The sequence below is a fragment of the Pungitius pungitius genome, chromosome 2, assembly GCF_949316345.1.
Source record: "Pungitius pungitius chromosome 2, fPunPun2.1, whole genome shotgun sequence".
NCBI lineage: Eukaryota > Metazoa > Chordata > Actinopteri > Perciformes > Gasterosteidae > Pungitius > Pungitius pungitius.
In genome coordinates this window covers 28,998,755-29,026,298 of record NC_084901.1, presented here as the reverse complement: position 1 = coordinate 29,026,298, position 27,544 = coordinate 28,998,755, and the positions used below count along the sequence as shown (strand labels likewise).

At 41.9% G+C, this 27,544-nt stretch overlaps 1 protein-coding gene across 2 annotated transcripts; it reads right to left on the bottom strand.

Annotated features, from left to right (window-relative positions):
• Positions 1-1,095: 1,095 nt before the first annotated feature.
• LOC119210759 (gamma-aminobutyric acid receptor subunit alpha-2-like) lies at positions 1,096-27,291 on the bottom strand. 2 transcript variants are annotated; one of them, XM_037461094.2, is made up of 10 exons: positions 26,875-27,291; positions 26,292-26,478; positions 24,364-24,479; positions 15,604-15,671; positions 13,216-13,436; positions 12,226-12,308; positions 11,222-11,365; positions 5,652-5,804; positions 4,912-5,114; positions 1,096-4,063 (listed from the first exon to the last, which is right to left on the bottom strand). In XM_037461094.2, exons 2-10 carry the CDS (start codon positions 26,360-26,362, stop codon positions 3,755-3,757), a joined length of 1,368 nt encoding a protein of 455 aa, XP_037316991.1. In that variant the 5' UTR covers positions 26,363-26,478; positions 26,875-27,291; the 3' UTR covers positions 1,096-3,754. The 2 variants fall into 2 exon arrangements, with proteins under 2 accessions (XP_037316991.1, XP_037316990.1); XM_037461093.2 differs by having other exon boundaries at positions 26,292-26,396.
• Between the last annotated feature and the right edge of the window lie 253 nt (positions 27,292-27,544).

The following is a 27,544-nucleotide window of genomic DNA, read 5'->3' as shown; positions in this document are numbered from 1 at the left end:
TCTCTTACACACACACACACACACACACACACACACTCATACATTCATATTTATTGGTTTTTATTGGCAGGTTTGAGGAAAAGAGTGTCTCTTGTCTCTTTTCTCACTTGTAGTCCTTCTCTCAGTCATAGCTCACCACATTAGGCCACGGCTGCTGTGTTGCCATGGCAGCATCAGCCCCATTTCACTGTGTGTATTTGCTTTGGTGTGGCGTCTTTTGTGGCCTTTTTCAATGGTGTTACATTTAAGCTGAACAATGTCATTTCAATAACGTCTCTTTGACTGCTTTTGCTTATTCCGCACAACGTTCAAGAGTTCGAGTTCCCTAAGATAAGACTGTGGTCCAAATTATGAATATGGATTGCACATTCATGGTTTGGCACAGCTGTTCCATGCGTAATTACTTCGGCCGTTTTCCTCTGCAGTCAAATACATCTAATTTCGATCTCAGATGAAAGCATGAAACCGTTTGCATGTTCTCCTCACAAATCCACCGTTAAGGTTTGAACTCAACCTCAATGCTATGTGACATTGAATAGATTGTGAAAGATCTTAAATTACGCATTTTCTCCAGACGTGCACGTGAGTAGCGCTCGCCAGACACCACACATTCCATCAGTGTTACAGATTGAGGCCACACGGCCTCTGAGCTCCGGATGAACCGGGTTTTTCCGGCTGTGGATGGAGGCGATGGGGCTGCTGGAGCTTTATGGTCCCTGGCAGCCTCGGGGCATCGCCTGACAGCATCCTTCCCACGAAGAAGAGGCGCGCGAGCTGTCACGCGCTCACGGTCCCACACGATGGGACTGGGATCTGTTGGGAATTTATGGGCTTATCTGTATTTCAAGGAGAAGCTGGGTTCCATGCCCGCTTTTGTCAACTGCAGTTTCCTCCAAAGGGCACGGAATGTTACTATACGTTTCTTTAAAAATGATTCCCATCAGTTACTTCAGCAGCACTACCTATACACGGTTTTTATGCGGGGGGGTTGTTCACATAATATTAATTCATACAACCTTTTATTCCTACAAAGGAATGTATTGTCTGATTCATCAAGTGATACAAACACATATTCAGAAGTCACTCTGTAAAACCTTTGACTCTATAATGTGATGAATTTTGATCCCGACTTTATTCAATTTTTTGATTAGTAGGAAATGTATGCTAATCAACACAAATCTTATAACACAGTGTCTGCCAAGTTGTTGTCTTCATGTAAGAAAACAATTGCAAAGTTTCTATTAGTTAGCATGTTTACCCCATTCAACTGTAGGCTTATGTGTCAGCTATTAACTTACCAGAGACAATTGGATTCAAACGCGCATTTAAATATATAACAGATATTGGTCAGTGTGTTTTTAAAAACTCTCAAATATCACATCAGGAAATGTGGCCTCGGTCAGTCTCCGGTTTAAAGGCATGGCACAAAGAAGATCTAAATAATTGAAATGATATGTGTTTTTTATTAGAAACTGTGCACTGAATCAGGCATTCACCTTGTGAACAATCACTTTATCTGGAATGTTTTAGACTTCTATCAGAATGTTTAAAAAAAATGTAAAAACTAATTGATGCCCGACAACATAATTTGTAAAAAAAAAGAAGAAAGTATCTTCATGCAAAGTTTGATTCAACAGTGAAATTAAGTTAAACTATCAATGTGAAGCAAACCATACCCTTTGAATAAAGGTATAACACAGTATCAAACCGTATATGGCTACTGATATGGGGCTGAACATGGTCTGTCTTCAAAATAGACTCATACAACACAACATATGCTCATGAAGTAGAATCACCGGCTGTCTGTTGTATTGATGCGGAGGGCAGTGGATCACATGATGACTGTATATGGCTTCTGAGCTGCTCTAAAGGTTTTGTGTAAATCAGCAGTCAATCTGCACACAAACATGAGTTGAAGCTACAATTTCATGATATTAATAAAAAAAAGAATAAATCAGTCCCAAATCCTGGCTGGGTGTTTTTTTTACTTCAGGCTTGTTACACAGAAGAATTGCTGGCAGAGGAATGTGACCATCATCCACACATGATTCACGCGGTTCATGCTGGCGCAGACAGGCCCTGTGTTCGCAGGCCTATCCCTCTCATGTCTGTAATTGGTTCAATATAGCTCGTGGGATCGTTAAATGTGTTTAAATGTGGAGCCAGAGACTGGATGTGAAGAACCTAAAAATGTGTAATGGCAGACGTGCTGATTAGTTCTGCCATGGCGCTCCAGTCTACCTCCAGCATCACAGGGGGGGCCAATGGAAACGTGTGTAGCCGAGAGGATTTAAACCAGTCATTGGCATATGAATGCATTGTTTAGTTAATCTTGATGAAATAAAAAATGTGCAGAATAGAAAAAAAAGACACAATGATAAAAAGATATTCCTATTAGTGTGATTATTCAGCAAATTGCTCCTGCTTTGCTTCAAACTTTGCAATCTCTGAATTTAGTTTAATTTTCAGAGACGTATTCCGTTTACTGTGCTTGTATTATTAATAGGCCAAATCATAAAAATTAAAAAAAATCCCTAATCCGTATATGTTAATGCTACTATGAAATGTGTCCCCCGTAATGACGTACAGACACAAAAAAGTCACCTAGCTTTGCTGCTCGATTGCTTTATCAGCCCCTCGTGGCGCACTACAGCACATCGTTCAAACCGTCTGCACTGTACTGTGCCGGGTGGCAGACTGAGATTAAGCTAGGCAAGCAAATGAGCAAGCTGGTGAAGAAACATCTAAAAGGCTGAACTCAGGAGTTGGTGGAGACCAAAACAGAGCTAACGGATGAGCGAGCACGTTTGTAAAAGGGGAAACACCGTCCAATGTGATGATAATGCTGCTACTGTCTGTCGTTGGCGTAAATAGGCACTTTGTTTGCTAATACGGTGGGCAAAAACTATACCAGACAATGTTTAGTTGGGGCCGTGTGTCTCTGAGTTTAGCGCCTCTACAGGTCAGAAATGAAACCTCCATTTTGAAATGTTAAATTGCTTTTAACAGTGAAAATAGTGAGTTGATATTTTCCCAAAAGAAAGATTCAATTCTGAATATCAGCTTCTTCATATGTTGTGATGTAAACCAATTTCTGAGCGTTTGAGTAAATGAAGCATTTGTGACATAACTGCAAGACTTTTACCTCGACACACACTGTGTGCATCTTCTGGAGTTCAGCTTCTTCCATCAGTGTAATGTAAATAACTTAAATCAGCACTATACAGTATTTAATGCACAAGCACACTAATGTTGCAGCTTCCCATCTTTCATTTTTTGGGGGCTTGGAGTGTTTTAATAATTCTTGAGGTCAGTGTGATTGCAGCCCCATATCTGCAGTCAAAGACAAGAAAACAACGTTTACACAGCAACAGTGCCTGGAGTGTCAGGCGTTCCCTGAACAATTCAACACATTTAGAAATAATCCTAAATAAATGTGTATGTTCGTGTTCATGTGTTTGCTCTTCATTGGATTTCTATGTACAGTGGCCCCATAGTGTAACTCAAAACGAACCGTCAAGGAAATATGCACTCTAATGAAAGTAATCACGTATGTCACCATGAATATAAAGATACATACACATTTACAAAAGCCGGCCTTTTCAAAAGTGCTGCAGACGGTGTAGAAAACAGGCGGAGATAGAGGATCACACTGCAATCCAGGACTTCATTCTGCAAAGGTATGCGTGCAGAGCTGCTGGAGGTATTTGGTTCATCTCTTAGTCCCTGGACCAGAACCCGTCGAAGCTGGCCTCTAAGTGGAAGGGACCATGTTCTTTATAACAGGTTCTCTGCTTAAGTAGGTGGCCCAGTAGACCAGGTTGAAGCTGCCAAAGAGAACCGGAAACAAAATCCTTGACATCCTGTCAATTTTGCTCACGCTGTTGAACGTCTTCTTGCTGTCGGGGACCTTGCCGTCCGCCCGGTGCTTGTTGGCATCCACAGCTCCGCCTTTGGCGATGGTCGGCAGCGTGCCGGAGTCTTTGGTGATGTTCGGCGCGTAGTTGGCCACCGCTACGGCGTAGGCGTTGTTCTTCTTGGCGACAGACGCCCTCTCTTTTTTCTGTGGAGAACACGGCGAGCCATGACTTAAACAAAAGCAATGGGCGGTATCCACGGGATATTTGAGACTTGACCGCTTGACCGATTCTCACACAGTCACACTGCTTTGTTTGGGTTGAATAAAGCACGGAGAATCCGTGTGGCCACAGATGCAGTAGGTCATCGATGACCACACAGGGTCTTCAGAACGATTAAAATAAGGGAGTGTGTTTGTATGTATTCCCAGCCCCATGGTGAACATATCAATAACGTGCAGTACTGCAGTTTAAAGTTGAGTACTGCATGATAAACAACTGTTTCGAACTTATTTTTGAAATTCTGTTAGGTTCATGAATTTTGCATATATATCTTTGAAGTAGCAGTCACCGATCGTTTGTGACATTTTTGTACATTCTTTTGGGGTTATTCACGCTAATTGAGTCACGTGGTGTCGGGTATAGCAATGAGGATGAATTATTGTTATTGTCTGCAATTTAGTTTGGTAAATGAAAGGAGAGGGGGTGAGAGAGGGGGGGGTATTTTTTGTTGACTGCTAAATTATGCTAAATACTCTATTCATGTTATTGTCCTCATTATCACTGGCAATTACCTTTATCCACCTTTGTCCACCGGAAAATACACTTTGAGTGTTTTAAGTGTGCGCTATCCAGCACATTGTATGTTTGGTTCCAACACATAAATTAGGTTAATTAAGGCTTTTTAAGGTTATTTAAGGCTAGCTGGTACGCAGGATAATCTCCCCCACTCCGCCCCCAGGTGAGTACTTACAAGTATCTGTTAGTCACCTGGAGTCTAACTTGATCTGTACAATCTCATTTCCTTAATGTTCTCCAGTGATATGTTTGTCACCTTTTCAGTCACGATGCTCTTCCCGTCCCAGGACCAGCCGCGCTTGGTGAAGTAGTTGACGGTGGCGAACTCGATCAGGGCGGAGAAGACGAAGGCGTAGCAGACGGCGATGAACCAGTCCATGGCGGTGGCGTAGGCGACCTTGGGGAGGGAGTTTCTGGCGCTTATGCTCAGCGTGGTCATGGTGAGGACAGTGGTTACACCTGCAGATGCCCAAATTTATTTTGATGATGAAGAAACGGCTTTATATAACAAATGTTTATGTTTGACACTGTAAAAACTGCCCTTTACAGAATAAGAGTCATGACTGTCCCTTTGTGTCTTCACGCTATAAAGTCAGCCTACTTTGCCCTAAAAACCGCTGACCTTCAGTAATGCTTTAAATGCTCTGCGGGTTTGCTGTCTTGGGCCTGTGGACACCCTCAACTTCTGGACCTGGGTTTCTGTCTGCGAGCTACTGGTATCAGTCCCACTGGGCTTACAGACAAGTCCAGCATCACCCTGTGAGAGTTATCGCCTCTGTCCTCTTTGTCCTGTTTCCTCCCATTTACACCCTTTGTCAGCACCTTTCCCTCCCACGGCCGGGTTCAGTCGCCAGGGGGCTGACGGACGGAAATTTGACTTAACTGGAGCAGAATCCTCACGTGTGCGAGATACTTAATTACACAAAATGCCAGACTGCTGTCCGTCTGGCCTTTGTATGACAGGTGGTGCGGGCAGCCACGCAGGCAGAGACTTACCGAACACGGTTCTCGCCGGCACCGATTCTCTATTCAACCAGAAAGACACTTGGGAGAGAATGACTGTCATGATGCACGGCAGGTACGTCTGGATGACAAAGTAGCCGATCTTCCTCTTCAGGTGGAAATGAGCTGTCATCACCTTGTATTCACCTGTGGGGACGAGAAGCCTTTCTTACCGACATGTATTAGACGGTGTTGGAGTCCATCTAATAACTTCATTATTTCTTTTGATGAAAACAATCATCAACACAGTGATCTCGGCTCAGTCTACGCCAGATGGCTTCAATTCCTTTTTGGCATGCTTGCAACTGGAAGCTGTGTTTAATGGTCATGGATGTTCTTTTGAGGAGTAAAACAGATTACATGCACCTGATGAAGAAGAATTTAATTTTGCTTAAACGATTACATTGCAACATAACACCTAACAATATCAATCCCCCACTGCACAGGAAGCTGGCTTTTATGATGATTCTTCTGTATTGGACCGAAGAATATTACATGTTTAAGTGAATCTTGTGGAGAAGGCCGGAGCCGGAGCTCAGCTTGTAACGGTTCATATTTGATCAACTAATCCCTCCGTCTACAGAGAAGTAGGTAGTGTGATGTCCTCGCCGCTGAGCAGAGCCTAATAGCTGACGAGACCCAGAAACAGTGCCAGTGCTGCCGCAGCAGGCGGGCCTTTCCAAATGGAAGATATCTCAAAGAGAGGCCAAGATTAGCCATGAAGAGAGAAAGATGTGTTCTCCATGGCAACGGAACAGAGAAACATAGCTCATTTGCTGCGATCCTGAAATGAAGGCCTTGATACACGCTGCCACTTGGCAAGAGGAAAGTCCCTTTCAGCATTGGGAAAGGTGTTTGTGTGTGTGTGTGTGTGTGTTGGGTGGTGTCAATTCCAAGAAATTATCCCCAAATACTTTACTCCTCTGTAGCTATAAGGACTAATTCTCTTTCTCTCTCTCCATTCACCACGCACGCACACACACACACACACACACACAAAGGTACTGGGATTCTCTCAGTACCCCGTGGAGCTCTATACCATCTGTAATTTAATTTGCATGGCAGCTCCGACGCCTGTGTCGGCGATGGGGGGGAAGAGGAGGAAGCTCAAGAAAGCAAGGCGGCTCACTTCTCTCCGGCGGAGCCTGCGATCGCTCCACCGAGGGCCAGGGCCATTATAAGATTATCACATGAAGGTGATTATCGTGTGGCGTCCCGTCCCCCCCCCCCCCCCCCCCCCACAGATCAATGTCCCCTGCTGACGGCGAGGCAAGCCCTCGTTTCCCTCAGGAGACCCCGGGCAGGCTCTCACACGGGAGATGGCTACAGGGCGCTTGTTGAGAGGTATCACTCAGAGAGGACTTAGAAATGAGTGGACTCCTGTCTGTATTCTGTATGAAGTAACAACCCCAAGTGATCCAAAGGGACGGGTGTACTTACAGTGCAGGCCTTTTTAGGAAGCCTATAGCTTAAAGAGACACAGCAGAGATTTAAAATTGGACTACTAAAGATGAGGATTAGTGAGATATGCATTCATTATTAATCCTTAGAATGGGTGAAGGTCATTTTTGCATATATGAATATACAGTATGTTACAAACCAGAACGCACGCACATGTGTGGTGTTCGAGTTATAAATAAAGTGTCTGCGTGAGAAACCATAATTTCATTTAATGGCATCACCAAAATAAACATTTAAAATGTTTTGATATTTGGATATAATATTGCCAAATTATTTTTGGGGGGCTAAAGAACATTTTGGGGGGGGGCTTCATTGACTATCTATTGTGTATAGAACAGAATTACCACATTCCGTCCTGATTTGTTTTCATGTATAATAAATTACACCAAAGATGTTTTCAACAGCAAACAAAACATTTTGATTTCATGGAAACTGGCGCAGTGAGTGCTTTTAAAGTAACAAGTTCAACGCGGCCATGTGGCACGTGCACGTATGGCGGAGTGCTGGGACTTTTGCTACAGTGTGTCGGCATGTTCGGGGGTTTGTGCAAGATGTCCGTCCCCCACAAAGCCCGAGAGCACACTCGCTCGTGCCAAATGACCTAGTTTGCAAGTACGCTACACCAAACACTGACACACTAGTGATGAATAATTAATTTCAAGGCAGCCAATCAGATAATGCGGAGTGACTAGTTGAACAGGAGAAAGAGTCCCGGGCAGGGAGGCGTCCTGCCTTCTACCGAGGCAGCGCACGCCACTTAACCTCGATAGGAGCATTTAGAGCGTGGAAGGATACTCGAACTCGGTGAGAGGGAAGCAGGGATTCCCCTGACAGTGGATCCCAGTCACTGGGGAAGTACTCCATACTGGTGATTGAAGCCTATAGGGGGGTAGTGGGGGCGCGCTGGTCGGTTCTTCTGCGGTCGAAGCGTTTTTTCCCCCACGCGAGGGTGAAATGGGATGAACCCGTTCCCATCCACGCTGCGCTGTTTTCACGCGTCTCGATCGCAGTCGAGAGGGACAGCAGGTGTGGATTTGCCACTTTTTCGTGCTTCCAACGACACCTCTTGGTAGCTTGGGCCTAAACAGCACAAGAGGCTCGTGAGGAAGGAGAGCGACGGGCATGGTGAGACACATAAAGACCAAGCCGCCCCCCCCCCCCCCCCCCTGGCGACGTTACATACTTTGCAAACTTCTTCTAACTCTTTCCACGACCGTCAAAGTCTTTGCTCTTTATGGTCCCACCCATGATACTCATTGTTCTCATTTCCACCCCAGAACGGAGGGGGGTTTCGAGTGTCGGGGCTCATTTACTGCACGCGATTGCGTCAGTGACCTTGTTTCCAACGCAGGCTTGATGTTTCTGCGAGCGGATTTTCACACACAGACTGACAAGCCTGTCGGTATTCACGACGCATTTCAAACATTAACATTTGAAAGATGGCCCGCGGTGATGTTAGGCAGGCGTTAGTTAAACAAAACCAGCTCAAATGTGCAAAAAGACATGGGTGTGTTGGTAAATATAGCACGACTGCATGTTTCTCACCATTAGGATTCAGCATCCCACTAGAACTGTATCTCAGAAGCTTCTTTTATCATCAGTAGTATTTCTAAAATTAGATCTTCAATGTACTTGCTTTCAGGTCTTCAACCACTCATCAACGCCACTTATTAATAGACTTAAATGGCATCATTGTTCCAAGCTGTGTAAAATGCTGCAGTGGGTCAATTACCATTACTGTTAGCATATTTTAAGAAATTATGTCTTGACGGGTTTTGAGGCTCACAGAGGCCTTCTCTGTTTTACCATTCCAGGAAGACTATTTTTTAATTCTTCTTGGGAAAATGTGAAGCAATGTCTACTAGTGGCCGCTGGTCACAGGTATGAGCTTCAACCATCTCAGCGGGATTCATGTGATTGACAGGTAGAAGGCTGATGAGGTACAAGTATCCTTTCTTCTGAAAAATGCAAAGAGTACATAAAAGATCTGGAACTAAACTACATTCACAACGTTAATTCCTAAGACCCGTGACCACCCTGTTGCAGAGTCAACTTGTATTTCCATTTCGATTCACTACGTGACACGATAGTTAAAGCAGATTTAAGCTTAGATGAGGAATGAGAGCATCTCATTAGAGGATCCTTTGAGTCTACTCAGAACTATCACTTCTGCCTTCACAAAGTTGACCAAAGTTGGATACCGCAGCACTCAGCACTTTTCCAGTGTTGCTGAATGCTACCGAGGACTCTAGCTGAGCCTCTAGGACACGAAGGGAAGGAAGCATCCTACCCATAGACTCGTGTGTGCACACTCTTCTGTTCTGGCCCTGCTTCTTGGCATTGATGCTTGTGTGTTTGCATGAAAAGTGTGTTCTATTTTGAGCACTAATTATAATTAAAGCATATTATTCAATGTAATTTGTGTTTGTTGTTTCCTGTATTCACTTTGTGTACAATGTGCTTGCTGAAAGTATTTTATATTATGTACAGACCTTGACACAACACGAGCAGTGGATTTGGTTGCTGTGTAAAGATGTTTTTTCACATGGACGAGGAGACTTGAAGGAGGAAGACTGGAGCGCCTCGCTAAGCCCTTCCCTTTAGTCACTGTTTCTATGCCTGGCAGCCAGTCTGCCCTTTATACAACACACAGCACTTAACCTAGATAGGGTTCAACAACCTCCAGAAACCATTTGATTATTCTTTTTTTAAGGGTAAATTCCATGAAAAATAATGTTTGAGTCACTGAGGTAAATGAAGAGAGAGGACGAGTCCACCATCCAAACCGAATTCAGTGTATCTCTGTTACGCTGCCTTCACTGGGAAATGCAAAACCATGTGTTGCTATAGCGACACAACATATATAAAATACAATTTAGTCTCCTAGTCATTTTTCCAGCAATGCAAGTGGGCTGCAGAATGCAGCTTGCTGTTACTATTTTATTTTATTCTTCAGCAAACTTAAAGAACTTTCACCCTTTTGTGAGCGAGATGCGTCGCATCCGTCTTTAAATTTGTCAGTGTTTTACAACTCCGGACGTAACCAGAGTTAATCATCCTGCTCACTAATGAGCTCGTCCCTGATGGATTCCCTTGCTAACGTCTCCTGCAGGTCCGTTTGAGTGAAATGCCACGTTTTCAATGCACACTGAGTTATCCACTTCCTGGCCCCAGAACATAGATTTTCTTTGTCATTTTGCGCATCACCGCACATTTGTGAGACATTGCTGTGTCTTTGGGCACAAACGGAAGACACTCAAATCACAGAAGAACACAGCAGCTTTTCTTTCCTCCCGGAGCGTCTCTGCTAGTGACTCTGACAGCGACAACGGAGAAATGCGCTCCCTCATGTCTAATTCTGCATCAGTATCCGTCATCTGTTCTTTTAAAAAATATATAATTAATTTAAAATGCCTCCAAAGAAACTGCACTGCTTTGGAATGCCTGCTCATCTTTGTTCTCCTAAGGTTCATAAAAGTGGAAAGTCCTGTCCAGGCAGCAGCTCACCTGTTGTTCGCCTGGTCTCCGGGCAAAGCTAAATGCAGATTAATGAAATATACTGTAGAACACTGTAGGCCATTCAAGATGCGTGACTCCCTGTTTAGTCCAATGTCTGTCACGCAGAGGAAGCTCGAACAAATGTTTCTCTGCATTTTTTAGGTCAAATAAAGGGAATTTTAAAAAAGAACAAGAAACGTACGCGTTTTTAGAGCGAGCCACGGCGGCCTACCGCAACATGTTGGCCAAGTTCAACATCCACCCAAACAAGCGCGTGATCCTCACAGTTTTCACATTCAAACCTTTTCATATATATATTTATGTTTATGTTTATGATATTTGTGTTTCAGACAAAAAAAGAAGTTCAAAGCTTTCAGGTTTTCACGTTAGAGTTGTGGTTAAATAGGTTTGTGTTACACGGTGTCATATTATAATGTATTGAATATCCACATTCTGCTAGTGGAGTGGCTTTATTAACAAAGAATTTGATCTGGTCTCTTTGCTATTTTTGAGAGGTTTGGAGGAACATCCACCACACGGGATGGAGGTCAGTGGAAGGTGGAGGAGTGATGGGGTGGATTTAATTTCCCTCCACACCAGCTTACCTGTACTCGATATGATAGTTTCTTGTCCGACCGTTTGTCCGAGCAGGTCGTACTGGTTCAGGCGGGAGCTTTCTCCTTCCACCTCCACAGAATCAGAGGCATTTCGAGTCCAAGCGTAAGTCACTTCTGAAATTGTGTACGCATCTAAAAAAAAAAAAAAAAATACAGCAAACAAGAAGACAATGAACTCATAGGGGATAAATCTGGGGAAGTTCCTGTTATTGATGATTTTTATAGAAATGACTTCAGTGACCCAAATGAATAGCCCTGACTACATAGTGCTTAAAGGTGGGTTTCTAAAAAGAGAGAATGCTGCAGAGAGGAGAAAAAAATCTCTCAGTGGCTGACGATGGAATTCATAAAACGCCAACAAGCAATTGATGCACAGTGACATTTGCCCTTTTCAGTCACAGCTTACATTGAATAGGATATTTTAAAGCCAGTCTGCTAGCATATAAATAAAGAAATATAAAGAAAGAGGAAGAAAGCATATTTTTAAACAATATGTCATGCTGCAGATGCTGTGTTGTTGCAATAAATACGTTTCATGTAAAATGCTATAAGCCATCACATACATTTATTAACAATGTATTGAATTAATGTGAGAATTCAAGGCATTCAGGCATGACCCACCATGTACTGGGGCGGATAAAAACATGCTTTGTTTTTATCAAAATATTAAAAGCACCATGAAGCCAAAACTCTTTGTCTAAATGTAAAGCAAAATTTGGATTACAATCAATTTGAAATTTACAAAATAAAATATTAGGATGAGATAATAGTCAGTTTCCCCATATTTCCCAGTGACATTTCAATCAGTCATTTATCTGTCAGTAATTCTACAAACATCTATTGAATTGCTGCATGTTTTATTCAAACAGAACGAGCAGTTTGGTTTTTAGGCCTTTGCCAAAGAACTAGTGAGAAGGGGGTAAAAAGGAAATAAAGAATATTGCATTTTACTTATAGGTCCCTCAGGCGCTATCATCATCAGAGTTACTCACAGCTGCCAAATTTTAGAGGACAGGAATGAAAGTCCATGGGGAAATCCTCCAGATGCATTGGGCACTCTGCATGCACAGTTAACCTGCATCCAATTCACAGAACATTAAGGAGACTTGGCAAATGCATGGAAAGTAAATAGCAAAGATTTAGGCACGTTCTAAAACAAAATAAATGAAGAGAGAAATAAAAAAAGCCTCATGCACTATTCTAGACACCTCCTATCTGTGATGCCTTGAAACTAAAATCATTTGTCTTAACTGCAAAGGCAGAGCGAAAGTAAACACAGTGCTGCAAAGACCGGGTAAGCTCTTTCCTAAGAAACATCATTGTATGCAGCTACTATGCTACTATGCAATTATTCAACTGTCCCTGTGAAAATTACAAAAATTTGGAATCTTTTTTTCATTCAGATTGATTTTCTTGAAAAGCTTGTTGACCAAAAGTTTAGAAGAAGTTGCATAAAAAAGAATGCATGAATAATTGATTTAAACATTGCCATTGTAGCGCTTTAAAGTGAGCTTTAGTATTCTAGAACGGGACCAAGTAAGAGAGAGAACTTAGCTGCAAGATTTAATACAAATCTCATGTCTGTACGCTAAATATTACGCTACAGCAAGTGGCCTCTCCTCTGGGACAGAAATAGGCAGTAAACAGCGAGACTGACTTTGTCCACACAATAGCTAGAAAAAAATCATCCTGCGACCACTACCGCTCTGTTATTAACATGTTGTGCCTTTTTTGTTTAACCCAAAAGTATGAAAATACCATATTGTGGTTTTACAGGGGATTAAATCTCTAGTGGGCTGCTAGTAGGTCCATCTTTAGCGTACAGAAAGGAGGTTGTTGTCGCTCTGCTTATCTAAGTCTTGGCAAAAAAAGCGCATATTACCCAGAATGCTGCACTGTTGCTTTAAATCCATCTGTGCGCGCTAAACACAAATAGAACTTTGCGACTCTCTCTTTAGACACGCTAGGTGGACTTGGATTACCTCATAGTGTACAGCAAAGTCCCATCATCTTTGATCCTCAGCAGCTTATTAGGCATGGTCATGTTGTGAGCCACAGACTTTTTCCCATTGTGGAAGAAGGTGTCCGGAGTCCAGATTTTACTGGCCATCAAGTTATTGAGGGGCAGAATATTCATCGGCCCGTGAAATTTCAACCTCTCATCCTTCCAGCTTTGCCGGAAGAAAACGTCTATGGTGTATTCCTGTGGGCAGAGGAGGTATACATGAATAAATAATCAAACTGTGTTATTACTTTATTTTTACGCTTCAAATTTGCACTATATGAAAATGAGTCCTGTTTCCGCCTGAAAAAAAAAAGAAGCTAAATAAACCAAATGGGCACTTTGCGCTGCCCTGTTTCATCAAGAGCCTACAAGCAGCAGCTCTTCACGACTGACTTCACCTGCGACTTTCAAACCGGTGCGCCGGTTGGCTCCATCCATTTGTCAAAGCTCTCTCCGTCGGGTGAGTTTTCGACCTCCCTGAGTTCCTCTCAGCTCTCTCAGCCGCTGTTTTTTTTTATCCCAAGCTGGCTCCAAGGCCAGAAAAGGTTCAGGGCAGAAAGCCCTGTGAAGTGTGTGCGCGTGTGAGAGCGAGTGAGTGCATGTGAGCGTGAGAGTGAAACAAACTGCTGCAGAGTCTTTTTCCTGTCACAAAAGAATGTATATGGTGGGACACTGAGACCGTGTCTGCTGACACCATCACAGGGAAGGTTTACCACAAATTGTTTCTTGCTTTTTCGGCCATCTCTAGTATAATGGGTGATGAATTTTAACTCATAAAAGCACCTGGAATGCGGGAACAGGGTTATATTGCTTATAAACATCGATCAAGAGAGCAGGTATGAGCAGTCAGGTGATCAAACACGTGTGAGCAAGCCAACGGGTGATTGAAACGTTTTATTTGAAGTGAAATGAATGCGCATAAAATATCACAAATAATCTCCCAATGCACAAGTAGTCAACAACAGAACGAATTCTACGTATTGTCTGTGTTGCTAAAGTATGACGTTGCTTATCATTCTAAACAAATGGTCATTGATCGGTGAATAAAAGCGGTCCCCCAACAAATGTGCTACTTTCCTTGTCAGAACTGTTCAGATGTTTTAGGAAATTACGTTGGTTTTTAAACTCTATTATCTGGGACCTGCCCATGAATGTGTATTTCCTCTGCATTACCATGTGGAAGTCGTAAAGTATTGAGAGACACTTAAAACATCTCTGGACTCCCGTCTTGGGATTCTTGCTCCGTTAATGTACAAAGTGAATTACCATTAAGTTCTTGTGTAGCACTTCCTCCTTCTCTAATTTTAGCTTTGACCACTTTGTTTGGCTGCATTGCTTGTTTGATGCTAATATGGTAGATTTGAAAGTAAATAAACATCTTTCATTTCCCTGCTTTGGCTGCAGTAGACCTCCAGACCATATAAATCTTATGAAGCAAGCCACCTTAGCAATCAGCTGAGCTGCTCTACGGTTCCTCATAAATCAAAGGAAAACAAATTTCAGGCCCTGGCAGAAGATACAGTAAATCCATATATTCCCATACCCTAACATTGATGCTATTTAGGAATGAATAATATTTTACTTTTAAAGCCTGTACAATCATAATCAGTTTTCATTTTTAATTCAGTCATTCAGGTATACTTCCTGGGTGATAAGATTTACTTGCTGTAGATACATTAATCAGCGATGACTTCTGTCCATTTCTTCGTCTATGAGAGGTTTGAAAAAGTGATTTCAGGAACGATTTGGCTAAAGTGTAGTGGAGGGAGCCAATATATAAAAATATAGTCCATTGGATGAGGGTGGTGATCTGGATGTGAGATTTACTCTGTGAGATCATTTTCACCCTTTTAACAATATTAAATTGTGTCGGAGAGCTGTTCCGCATGTAAGTGGCGTTGTATGCTGAGCCGAGCGCCTTCTAGTTTACGCATCTTCCAGAGGCCACGGCATTGAACTCCAGCATCATAGCCACTAAACCCATAGATCAATCACTTGGAAAATGGGTCTTCGACAACAGAAGGGACGCTGACGATATGACGTGCGGGTGGGCGCATGTTTCAGAATGATAAACAGGAAAGCCCCGGATAAACAAAGGAGTGATTGAATAACAAAAACATAACCATTTCAAAATGGTCAGATGAATAGACATCGCGCCATAGTGTGGACAAATCATCCCACTTCAGTGCTGTGTGCGTGTGTGGGGAGAGGGAAGGACATGAGGCACATGTGAAAGGAGGGAAGGCTGTATCGGTACCAAAGAACAAGGCCGTCCTCTGGGGCCGTGTTGTTGCAGTGTTGTGTCTGTCATTTCAGCAGTAAAAATGTGGGCGAATAATTCAACACAATAAATAAATGTTCTCACCATGTCTGTGTCTGAAACTGGTCCGAAGCTGGTGACGTAGATGTCTGTCTTCACCTCAGTTATCCTGTCTGCATAATAAAAACAATAAGAGGCATCAACACAACAAAGGGGTTATAATGCTGCACAGGTTTAAGGCATTAAAGTGGAGAATATGTTTGCCATCGGCCGCTCACAAGCCTCTTCTCCTCTCTTTTGGTTTGCTGTGGGTGCTCTGTCCTGTGAGGCTGAGATATACTTTGAGCACGTCTTGCAGGGGTTCTCTTTGTTTTAACATCCTTGTTTTGTGGCTAGGTAAGGAGTTCAGTACGGTTTATTTCTGGTACGTAAGCGGAACTTTTTATTTTCTAGTTGGTGACCCTGGCTTGTGTTACGGTATGCCTGGCATTGGAAAAGGCCCTAACGGCTATGATGAGCTTCATAAAGCAATTTAGTTTAATAACATCATCTATGACATTTGAACAAAATCAATCCAAATTTCCACCGTCTACCATTTATTGTGCAACTCTCATTTAATGTCTTGTAATGGGAATTCATTTAAATCTTCACCTCCATCACCTCCAATGCACTGACTTCATCGTCCTACAAGCTCATTAGAGATGTGGGAAGTTACCGTTAATGAGAACGCAACATTCCCTTATGCGGCTGCTTCTCACCAAAGCCACAAGAAGGCTTTTATTGTGAAGAGAATGCGTTTGTATTTGCCGACAATAGCGCTGACAGACGTTGCTCATTGAAAACAGAGCCTTGGAGGAAAGACACAGACATTATTCAGGATCAATAGTGGAGCAAATAATGGAGCAAGAAGCTGGTGCCACGCTGTACACCTCAGACTCCTCGGCAAGTGATTCGACTGGATTGTGTCGGAAAACCGCTTGCTTGCCGTTTTTGACTTCATTCTTTATATATTTGACAAAGTAGCTGCTCAACGTCTGTTTGCTGCTGTAGTTTCACAGAAATATGGCGCCAATCACTGCTGAGAGAATCTCTGGTGTGCTTTGACCCGTTGGTGACAGGTGAGAAACCCCAATTTTGAGCATCCTTTGCAAACCGATGTGGATAAATCCACAGTGGAGGGGGGGGGGGGCCTTATCAGATGCTTTTTGTACGGACTCGGTTCACCTACACGTGAATTGAACGGCAGCTCTTTGTCGGATCACATTCAGTGAGGCACCAAGGCCGAAGCTACGAACAGGTTCACGCTGACGCCAAGCTCTCGTACGCTTACGCCTACTACGTGCATTCATAGTGCCGCATCGGGTCCATTCTCTGTCTCTTCAACATTTACTGAAGCTCCGTCTCTCATGCGCGGCCAATTCAAAAAGCTTTCACGTGCGTCTCTGCACCACCATGCAAACAGCGTCTGGCGAACAATCCGAGGGATCGTTACTCCTCGGCAAAGTGCTCTCGTTTGCGAACTGCCATTCAAGTCAAACAGGAGATGTCACCCATGAAAAATGCTTTCTTATTTATAATGTAACGTAAGTCAAATGGAAGAGGCAGGTTAATAGGTTCAATACATTTAGCGAGACATGGGGCTGGATGCATTTATTTATGTAAACCAGGCCTTTATGATGCACCAGGCTGATTTAAAATGATCAGGTTTTTACTATGGCTCACAGAGGCTACCATTAGCAGGATTTATTTGTAAGAAAAATGTTCTTTGTGGAGCCACAAGTGAAACGCCGCCTCTGTAAAAAAAAAAAAAAAAAACCTTTGACAGCAAAGGTTGTACTGCACTGCGTCTTCTTCTTGTAAAAAAAAAGAAAATGTTTTATTAACGAGCTGTAACTTACTACCATGAACTTCTCTCTGTTCACTGCAATGGTCCTTGACATTTATGTGTTGCCTTTTTCTTGAATATTGGCCTTAGTAGTACTTAATCTCTGTTCACTATCCAAGAGACTGCAACCTTGTTGTCACGGTTGGGCCTCGCTTCCTGTTTTAGTTTGAAGTTTCATGTCTCTTGTGGTCCTGGGTTAACTTCACTTCCTGCCTTGTCTTGTGAATGCGTGATTGTCTCCACCTGTGTCCAATCACCTGCACCTCCCTTGTGTATTTAAGCCCTGTGTGCCTGTTGTCCTTTGTCGCGTCATTGTCTATATGTCCCTCGTCATTGGAGCACGTCTTAGTTTGAAAATAAAGAGCACTTTGGATCGAGAAACTCTGCGCCTGAGTCCTCACTGCATCCTGCCCCAGCCCGAGTGTGACACTTGTGAAGATACAATGCTTAGTGCCATGACCATGGTCAGTCATTGTATGCATGTTTTACATAGTCTAACACACACAAGTAAAGGTTTTCAATGAAAACCTTTACCTTTAATGCTTAGTTCAAAGAAACTATAAAATCAATGTTAAAAAGAAAGACTCGTTTAGTCTTTTAGTCCTGTGGTTTTACCTTTTCTGACATGGGCTGTTATTTAATTTTGCGTTTTGACCAAATTATCATCACGTGTCATTTTTAGACACTCAACTATTTTGTTTTTTAATGTTTTCCTTGTATAGGTTTGTTGTTTTCTATTTATTCAACATATCAAAGTAAGATCTGACCTCTTTCTCCTATGAAATATTTATCGTTTATTTAAATGTTTGTTAATATTATTATATAATCACTTAAAAACTAAATGTATTCCCCTGAACAGCCATTGCTTGGAAATGTGGGTTCATAGTTGTTCTTTATGAATGTGCTTTCAAACAGTTAATATAGCCCGATACTTTTATATTAGGGCTGTCAAATGATTAAAAATTTTAATCAAATTAATTAGAATTTTCAGTGGATTAATCATGATTAATCACACCTGAATCCTAACCATTTTTTCTTTCTGAAATGCATACTAAAGATAAATAACAGGACACAGATACATAATTATCATTATTATCATTATTATTATTTTTTACATAAATACATGTTATTGATATTTGATTTTTTAATTCATTTCAGAAAATAATCAAAGCAATGTTATTATGATCAGTTACAGACTGCATGGCTCTAGAAGGGTCTTGAGCCTCTGCAGTTTATCCCACTCTGCTGTGAGTTTGTGCTCCTGAGGGCTGCGATGACCAGACATGACCAGACATGTCAACCCTCCCGATGTTTCAAAGCCCCTCCCGAAAATCTCCCGGACCGACCTTTTTCCCGATTTCCACCCGAACAACAATATTGCTGCACCACCCGCCGACTGGCGCTGCAAAGAAATCCGCCAGCACCCCCCATTTCAGTGTGAAATATTCCCATACCTGGGAGGATTTAGATCGCATTGGCTTCTCTTCCTCCGCATGTTTCAGAACAGTATTACGGTCTCTCCGATGGTCTTTCCTTTACCTCAGCGCTGCTCTTTTTTTTTTTCTTAGCAAAGCTCTGCTGGGCGGAGCTTTTGTTTTTCTCTGTTCTGCTGCGCGAGAACGAGGGGGGGGGGGTGCGGGTCTCTGGCGCAAACGACTTGCTGAACCTGACGGCGTGACATATGCCTGCAGGTGGCAGTAATGTGTTGTATAGGATGAAGTGCATTCCCTAGAGGAAGAGGCACTTTACTGACCTGAATAATTTGTCACATTGCGCATGCGTGAAATGCGTCAAAAAAATTGACGTAATTAACAACAAACAGCTAATTAACGCCGTTAACGCGCTATTTTTGACAGCCCTATTTTATATGTTAAATAATTCAATTTCCTATCAACCTTTTTTGGTGTATCACAGCAGGCCTAAACTAGAACTACTACCTCGCACCTTGAATTTATACCTCCGCCAACCAGTCACGGCGCACTTCACATCCATTGTCTGTCCAAAATGTCAATTTATCATTTTACCCTATAAACCAATGGTGTGCATCTATCAAGTTTTGTGAGACCAAAATTTGAGCATTTCCATCATTCAAAGTTGCCGTTTGAAAAAAAAATCTTCCCGTGCGTTCCTCAGATATTGAGTTCACTAGAATGGCCCGATAGGATGACCTGAAAGCATCATGCCTCCGCCCGTAGATGTGTGCAGCGGCACAAGAACCACCACTCTGTACAAGTGTACACACACACACACACACACACAGAAAAGAGTAAACAGGTCTGTAGAGAAAAAAATCCACCATCACACGACAGCTTCAGTCCATTTACAAAGCAAATCTAACCATATATGTACTAATGCTGCATCCTCACGGTAGCAAACCTATGAAAGCACAGCCCTCAGGGACAAATCTCTGTTTACTGTTTAAAAACATCCAGAGTGCGTTTAATGCCGGAGGACTTCAGGACGCTTATTTACAGGAACAAGGACAATGACTAAAGTTCATTTATTCCGTAGCAGCAGTTATAAAACATGTGCTTTTCCTATCTTATATCAGACAGATGGACCCGTTGAACCATGTTTCATAGGTCAGGACAAACTGTCTGTGTTAGGGGACAGTGCACCGCGTTGCAAACGCCATTTTACCCCTCGTCCGTGTGCAGGGAGATAAAGCAATACATAGTACATAAAGCAGACCTAATATGGATGGGGATCTGTAGATTTTTACTGGCCTGACTAAAAATAATAATAATAATAGTGATCCTAACACCAAGATCATAGATCAAAGAATCCACCAATTGAACCATAAAGCATCACATCCTTCACACTGTGCAAACAGCATAATTGTTCCATCAAATCAAACCCAACAACAGCACAATAGCAAGAACTCAGAAGATCGCTATATTAGCGTCACAGTGAATATTAGACATGTGTCTCAATTACATCAGTCTTTAGATAGTTTGGGATGTTTTTGGGAAAAAAAACACTTTCTAGGCTTAACAGTTTGTCTTTTACTTGAATCTTTATATTTGTCAGCCCTTGTTGTAGAAGTAACCCTTAACCTACAACAGCAGTTTTTTTTTGTTGTGTTAGTAGCGTAAGTTTTGTCATAAAAATTTTGCTTTACAGCTGAGAGATAACGTATAGCTCTAAAGGTGAAGGCGTAGCTAGATTAGCTTTTTTGGGGGCGAAAAACAAATAAGTAACAGAAGTGTGAATATGAACAGAAGTGAGCTCCCTCTCAGTCACACTGATGATAATGTGGGAGCAACTGTGCTTCGTGCATTCACTCTCTGTAGATTTGATTTCAGGGAAAGTGACAGAAACCAATTGCTGCATTTTAAAAGAGCTCAGAATTGCCTTAACACGTGAAACAGATGACAAGTAGAGAAATGCTGGATTAAACCAGTTAGGGCCCAAGTGTCCACAGTGGTTACATTATAGGGTCTATATTGAAAGGGGAAATAGTGTGTGGGAGGGGGGGGGGGTTGTTCCTGCAGGGAATGGACCTGGTCAACCAGCTGGGGTTAGATTGTATTTTCTTTGAATACATTCAAACATGAACATGAAGCCTAAACCCACACAGAAATGTGTTCGTGGCTGAAACAATTACAGCTGTTTGTTTTTTTCTCTTTTGCTGCTGAAACCTTCTAGTAGCCCCAAGGGGACATGTGGGTTCATCCTGAAAAACCTCTGCCCTAGATTCATCTTCTTCATCTTCGCCATTTGATTATCGGTGGGATGTGAAAAATGTCTCTTGCCCGCTGCAACATGACAAAGCCAAGGGCTCACTTGATAGGTTTAAATGTTGCAAGTCTCAAACAAAACCTCGAACAATAACTAATGCATCTAATGCAATTTATACCAACAGCCCGGCAACTGATTTCATTAAGCCTCAAACTGTGTCTCAGAGGTTGTAAGGGTTATTTTTAGGGTGCAGTTTGTGGTTTTGTTATGGAGGATTCATTGCATTACATTACACAGGTGTTTCTGTTATTCTGTCCAGAGACATGTAACGAGAGCGGCAGTGTGTCAGAGGACTTTGTATGTATGTCGGCAATGTGGTGCAAATAAACAATGAAATATTCAAAGATACATACATATCACTATACATAGATGCCTTTATAGATGCCTATATATAACCAAATCAAATAGAAAACCCAAGCTATTTGCCACTTCCAGGGTGTTAAAGTTTTATGTAGATTGTTCTAGATAAACAAATTACGCTGCACGATCATAGCATTATAAAGGTTATTTCAGCAGGGAGCAGCATGAACAGTCTATCTATCAATAATCTATCTATCAATAATGTTAAGTAGCAGGTGCCCCTTTAGAACGCCGCCGTCTTGAAGAGATTTAAATGTTCACGTAAGAGTTCTCTACGTTTCTCATTTGTTTTGGTTGGGCCGCTGCAGCAGTCTTAGGCCCGCCCCCCAAATGCTCTCATTGGTAGAGACACATGATTGCGCTCCTCCCAATCCATTTTGAACATCTATGTAGAAAAGTTCATCTTCAGTATAACAAATACCTACTGAAAACAGACGTTTATGCTGAAACAGATTTATAAACGTTTTATGATTGTGGAGGATGTTTTTCAATAACAAACTAGATAAAACATAAATGCCCTGGGAGTAGAATGTAGCTTCCTTTTTATATTTTATTTGTTTAGGTTGTCAAGGGGGTGGTGGTTAATACAGTTATTTAATTCCCTGGCAGTGGCAAATACACAGCAAAATCCTTAGAGTTAATTTTGTTAGGCAAAAGTGTTGAAGTGGGACAATATAAACACCAGCTTAGAGTTACAATGGAATCTCATACAGTCAATTTAACTCTCTGAAATTTGCTGTGTAGCTTAGGTTTTATTTTTGATTTGATTATAAACACTTTCAGATTTTTTATTTAATTAAGTTTAAGTTGAGATTTACAGGAAGCCGGAGCAGACCACTCTAAATGCGGTCCAGGTTAATTGGTGACTCTAAATTGGCGGTAGGTGTGTGAATGGGGGTCCAGGGTTTACCCTGCCCGATGCTATCTGGGATTGACTCCAGCTCCCCCACGGCGCTCTATAGAAGATGACTCACTGTGTATAGGAAACACTGCTGTTAACAAACACCTTATTTGTGTTTGCAAACCAAAGTTTATTACACTTTTGTTTATATATTAGTACTGTTGAATTTATTATTACAATTTAAATTCCAGCACAGTACTACTTTACGTATTAGCTATTTTACTTTTTTTCTAGCCTCCTACATAAACCATGAAAACGGACTCTGATTCCCAGAACATCATGTTGGCCTCAGAGGAACACGCTCATGCAGCTGTGATGAACGTGTTGTAAACTAAGAATCAGCGAAGCGCTAACATGTTTTTTTCCCTTACAGATGAGACAGAAAGATCTAACGTGTCTACAATGTGTAAAGCTCCATCTGATGTCCCTTTCTAGTTCTTGGACAGAATTCCGCCCTCCTCGATGTAGCACTCGTGTACACTACTGGGTTACAGCGTGCTAACACCTCGGGTGTTACAAGGTTTGCTCCAGCTGGGGCCCACAGTAAAAGTGGATGTACTTGTGGTACTGCAAGACATAAGGAAAGCTTTTCCTTTAATGTTTTATGAATATCTTTTATTTCAGATCTTCCCTACGTCTACCTTTGAAACTATAAATTCTCCAGTGTCCTGTGTTGGAGTGGAAACATTACTCAATGCAGTGCAAATCAATATAGTTTCAATGATCGAATCGTATGATCAAGTGTATGATTGACTACAATTATTATTTTAAAAAAAGAAGCTAGGACCAAACTAAAAATGTTAAAAACAGAAATATAAAATATACTATTGTTTACATTATCTGGGTGAAGTATGAAGTGTATATTTGCTCGAAGTTGGCAAGAAATGAGAGCATTCAAGATCTTAAAGTAGGATAGTGAGCCATGGTGTTGTAATAGGCCAAACACGTCATCTGCTCCACAGTGAATAAGCTTGCAGCACCATCACTTTAGGTCCAGCTGTACAGGCTGAGCGCTGCCAAGCCAAAGGAAGTCTGCTCCCCATATGGCAGCTCCTGGACTGGGACGATGGCCGCGGGAACTTAAATGGCAACAAATCCCGAGGGAGGAGTTCAGCTTTGGGGTGAGGAGACCAAGCATTGAGGATGATGGAGAGGCACACTGAGACGGCAAGAGACGTCATGATTCCTATCTATAAGTATAAGTAAATATAAGTGGTGTCGCTCCACATGAGCAATCAACCCTTTAAAAAAATAATAAATGGGAGAGCAAAGGTTAGATAGCATCATATTAAGTCAGTCAGGTTTCACCATTTGGAATGTAGCAGATTTTTATTAGATTAACGTATATATAACGTATATGTATATAGTGACTGACAACCTACGACTTTCACGCTGTACACTTGAAAGTGCGAACATCTCCTGAACCATCTTCAAATATTATATATTTCCACAAGTGTGATCATTTCTGGTCATTACAAAATGACTTGCTACATTCTTGCTACATTTCAATCAAAATGAAATTTCCAAACTGAAATGTAGCGATGGATGTTAGAAGGATCCACGTTGTTCCAACATCTTTGCATTTTGACATCATTTCCACCATGTGCCTACAGCCCAACCAGCATTACAACCATGACACTCAACCCACTCTTTATTTCCTCCATTATCTGACATATTCAGCTGGATTTGTACGTGTCAGCGAGGATGCAGTCAGGAAGTGAAGTGATTTCACGTAACCTGATTGTTTGGTGCAATGAGTGTGTTTTTCAGTTGATTCTTGAAGTGATTGTTTCAAAAGGTCCTCAGTACTACAAATCTGATGTTAAATGAAGTGTTCTCAATCCACACGAGCAATCAAGCGTTAAAAAAACGAAACAAATGTGATGTTTCATATTAAATGGGAGCGTAAAAGTTAGATAGTATCATGTAAAAAATGCAGAAGTTCTGTGCCTTCATGCATATTAGATAATTTCCTTACCACCAAAGCCTGGCCGTAGACGGTTGTCATATCCATCCAACAACCTGTCCAGGATGCGTGTGAACAGGGTGATGTTGGTATTAAAGGCATCCGATGTGGCATCGGCATTCATTGACCTAACAGACAGATACACAATAACAGCATGACCACCAAAGGGACACTTACACAGGATTACATTTGATTACATTTTCAGTGTATTTAAACTCATAATTGTGCTTTTCACCAGGCTGAATGTATCAGGGAAAAGGGGGTCGTCATTATCTGGCAGACACTTCATACTTGCCCACACAGACGCACACACACAAACACACACAGTGTTCCTCATCCACATGGATGACCCAGTTCAAAGCAGAACGTTTGTGAGCCATCTGATCTTGGAGCCAAAACACAACGGAATATGCAAATGTAATCAGAGCTCGAGAGCCATGGTAAATGAATTCAGATCAGATTCTACATTGAAGATTGACATATTCAACACTGATGAAAGCTCTGCTCTGGTGAAAAAGCCACAGGTTAAAAGGCATATTTCACTATAAGCAAGGAATGTCCATACAATAATAATCATTGTATACATCTGAATATGGTTTTGAACACATTGCTCTAATTACCATCAGAGGACGTGCTAGATATACTTAGCCTACTTATAATGTTCTAACCTTCTCCTTGGTTAAAACCTAATAAGAGGAATATTTAATGATTTTATTTGTAGTATATTATGTTCACTTATATATTACATCCATATCAGCATATCAGGGTTTTTTTGTGTTGTGGCGCCGTTAGCATCAAACTGGCATTAGCATGTGTGAGAGAATGCTAATTTAAACCTTCACATTTATCCCTAAACATTGGTTTACTCACCTATGTTTAGGTAATACGGTTTCTCTGTGTTAACATTAGCGAGCTAACGTTAGCTGTCGAACTAGCTAACTAGCTTTCAGGGCTGGTTTAGGACTTAGTCCTAGTTAGCTAATGCTAATTAGTTAGTTAGCATAACTAGTTAGTCAGCATAACAAAGTTGAGTTGCATTGCAGAGGGTTGGGTGAGAAGTTTGAAATACAAGAACTACAGATGTTTCAATAACCCATCGCTAAAATGGTTGCAAAGTGAGTTTCAGTCACTAATTAATCACTTGTGTTATTTACACCTGCGCTTTTACTAAAGTGACAAAATGTATTCCGGGAAAATGACTAGAACAGTCGAACAGATGGATACAATTTAAGAACAATAAAGGGCACTCAGTGGGCCATTTTCTGCTTTTTATTTAAATTGCCTCCCATGCCTCTGACATCATTTGTTTCATTCTTTTGTCAACTGTCATCTAGTGTGAGCTCTCAAGTGGCCTGAACTGTCACTGCCAATTGTCTCTCCAAAGACACCTTTACACCTCATGTGATAATGTGAGATGTCCGCAGATCAAACAGTGGGTGTAGCAAAAAGGAAGGTGCAAAGCAGGTTTCACACATGCTTTTTTTCTTTAAGATCTTGGAATTTCAAGTAGTTAGGCTTCATATATATTTTTGTCAATACTATGTATTGATAGATGCATTATCCTTTAAACATAGGTTAATCTTCAAGATTCATATACCGGTTGTGTGGCTAATATCCTTAATAGGCTATTAAAAAGAAAAATCCCGGTAATACGCAGTTACAGATAATAAATGTGTAATATCTAATAACCATTACACAGTATGGATTTTTTAGGGATATTAGAAATTGAACACCACATGCAGTGGGCTATAGGTAATTACCCACACGCCCCGCAGGTTATTTTTATGATCAGACTGCAGGCCGACAAACCGCCTCTCCTCCTGCTGATAATGAGTCCGTTGTGAAAAACGAAATAAATACTTGATAAATGGACACCTCCAGTCTCCCCGCCTCTCCACCATAAGGCCGCTGCGAGGCGTCTCCCGTTCAGAAAGACTCACCTGGCCCTCCACAGAGCCGTGAGCGCCAGCAGGCAGGCGCGAAGTAGAGGAGCGCTCTCTCTGCTCCACATGGCGGCTCCCGACGCCTACTCAGCACGACGGAGGCTGCAACGAACGAGGGCTCAATTTAGACCTCATACGTGACCCGCGGACTCATTCGATCCGTCACTTGTTTCTGGGGATCCCCCTTCGACACGCGAGCGAAATAAATGAAATAAATAATTAGATGAAGGAGGAGGAGAAGAAGCAGCAGAGATACGGACACTGGCAGCCAATTAGTATTCACGTCCCACGCTCCCACTCAGTGAACATTACGGTTACACACACACACACACACACACACACACATTACTGGATCAAGTCGGTGTGCAACGATTTGAAGCCGTGCGTCGTCAATTTAGACAATTCCAAAACAAACAACATCTTTAAATGCAGAAAATGAGCTATAATAGAACATGAGGGATCAAGCCCCGAGTCCACATTTTCCCCGTCTGTTAATTAATAATAAAATAAATGATTTTTCTTTGTGTCTGAAGGAGGATTTTGTATACGAAGAAATATCCAAATAAATAAACAGACTCACCTTAAGTAAGTACCTGCTGCGGACGAAATCGTCGAAGAAGTTGAAGGCAAATCACCGCTCTCTGCTGTTTTGATGAGACTGAATGAGTGCAAGTGTGTCATGAGAACAAAGCTGAGAGCATTGATAAATCATAGTCCTGGCCAGCAGCAGGAATGCAGTCGAAATGCACTGGCTGTCATAGTCCCCCCCAAAAAATGAACCAAATAAATGTATGATATCAATGAAATAAATTTGCCTTTTTTTGTTCTTGTCTTTTTATTTTTTTTAAAGAAAAAGCAGCAGTTGTGGCAGCTGATCCTGGCTCAAATTGCCCCGTTCTGCATCCCCCCTCAGCTGGCGAAAAGCTCGATGTGATTCGTGATAAGCAAGAAGCACATCTTAGTCTCCCTCATCTCCGCACAGACACGCACACACGCACGCGCGCGCACACACACACACACACAAACTACAAAGGCTGAGGAGGAGCAACACTGGGTCCTAAAGACAGTTTTGTATGCTCTGAGTTGAATTCTTTCCTTCCTTCCTTCCTTCCTTCCATCCTTCCTTCCTTCCTTCCTTCCTTCCTTCCTTCCTTTCTTTCTTTCTTTCTTTCTTTCTTTCTTCCTTCCTTCCTTCCTTTCTTCCTTCCTTCCCTCTTATTGGTGGGTGAATTCATGTTTCCCCTCCCATC

Coding starts and splice junctions, on each gene's coding strand:
- LOC119210759 (XM_037461094.2), bottom strand. CDS start 26,362: ATGTGGAGCAGAGAGAGCGCTCCTCTACTTCGCGCCTGCCTGCTGGCG. Junction 13,437..15,603: donor CAGTTTCAGACACAGACATG/GTGAGAACATTT, acceptor CTCTGCCCACAG/GAATACACCATAGACGTTTT. Junction 12,309..13,215: donor ACTTTGCTGTACACTATGAG/GTAATCCAAGTC, acceptor AATTGGATGCAG/GTTAACTGTGCATGCAGAGT.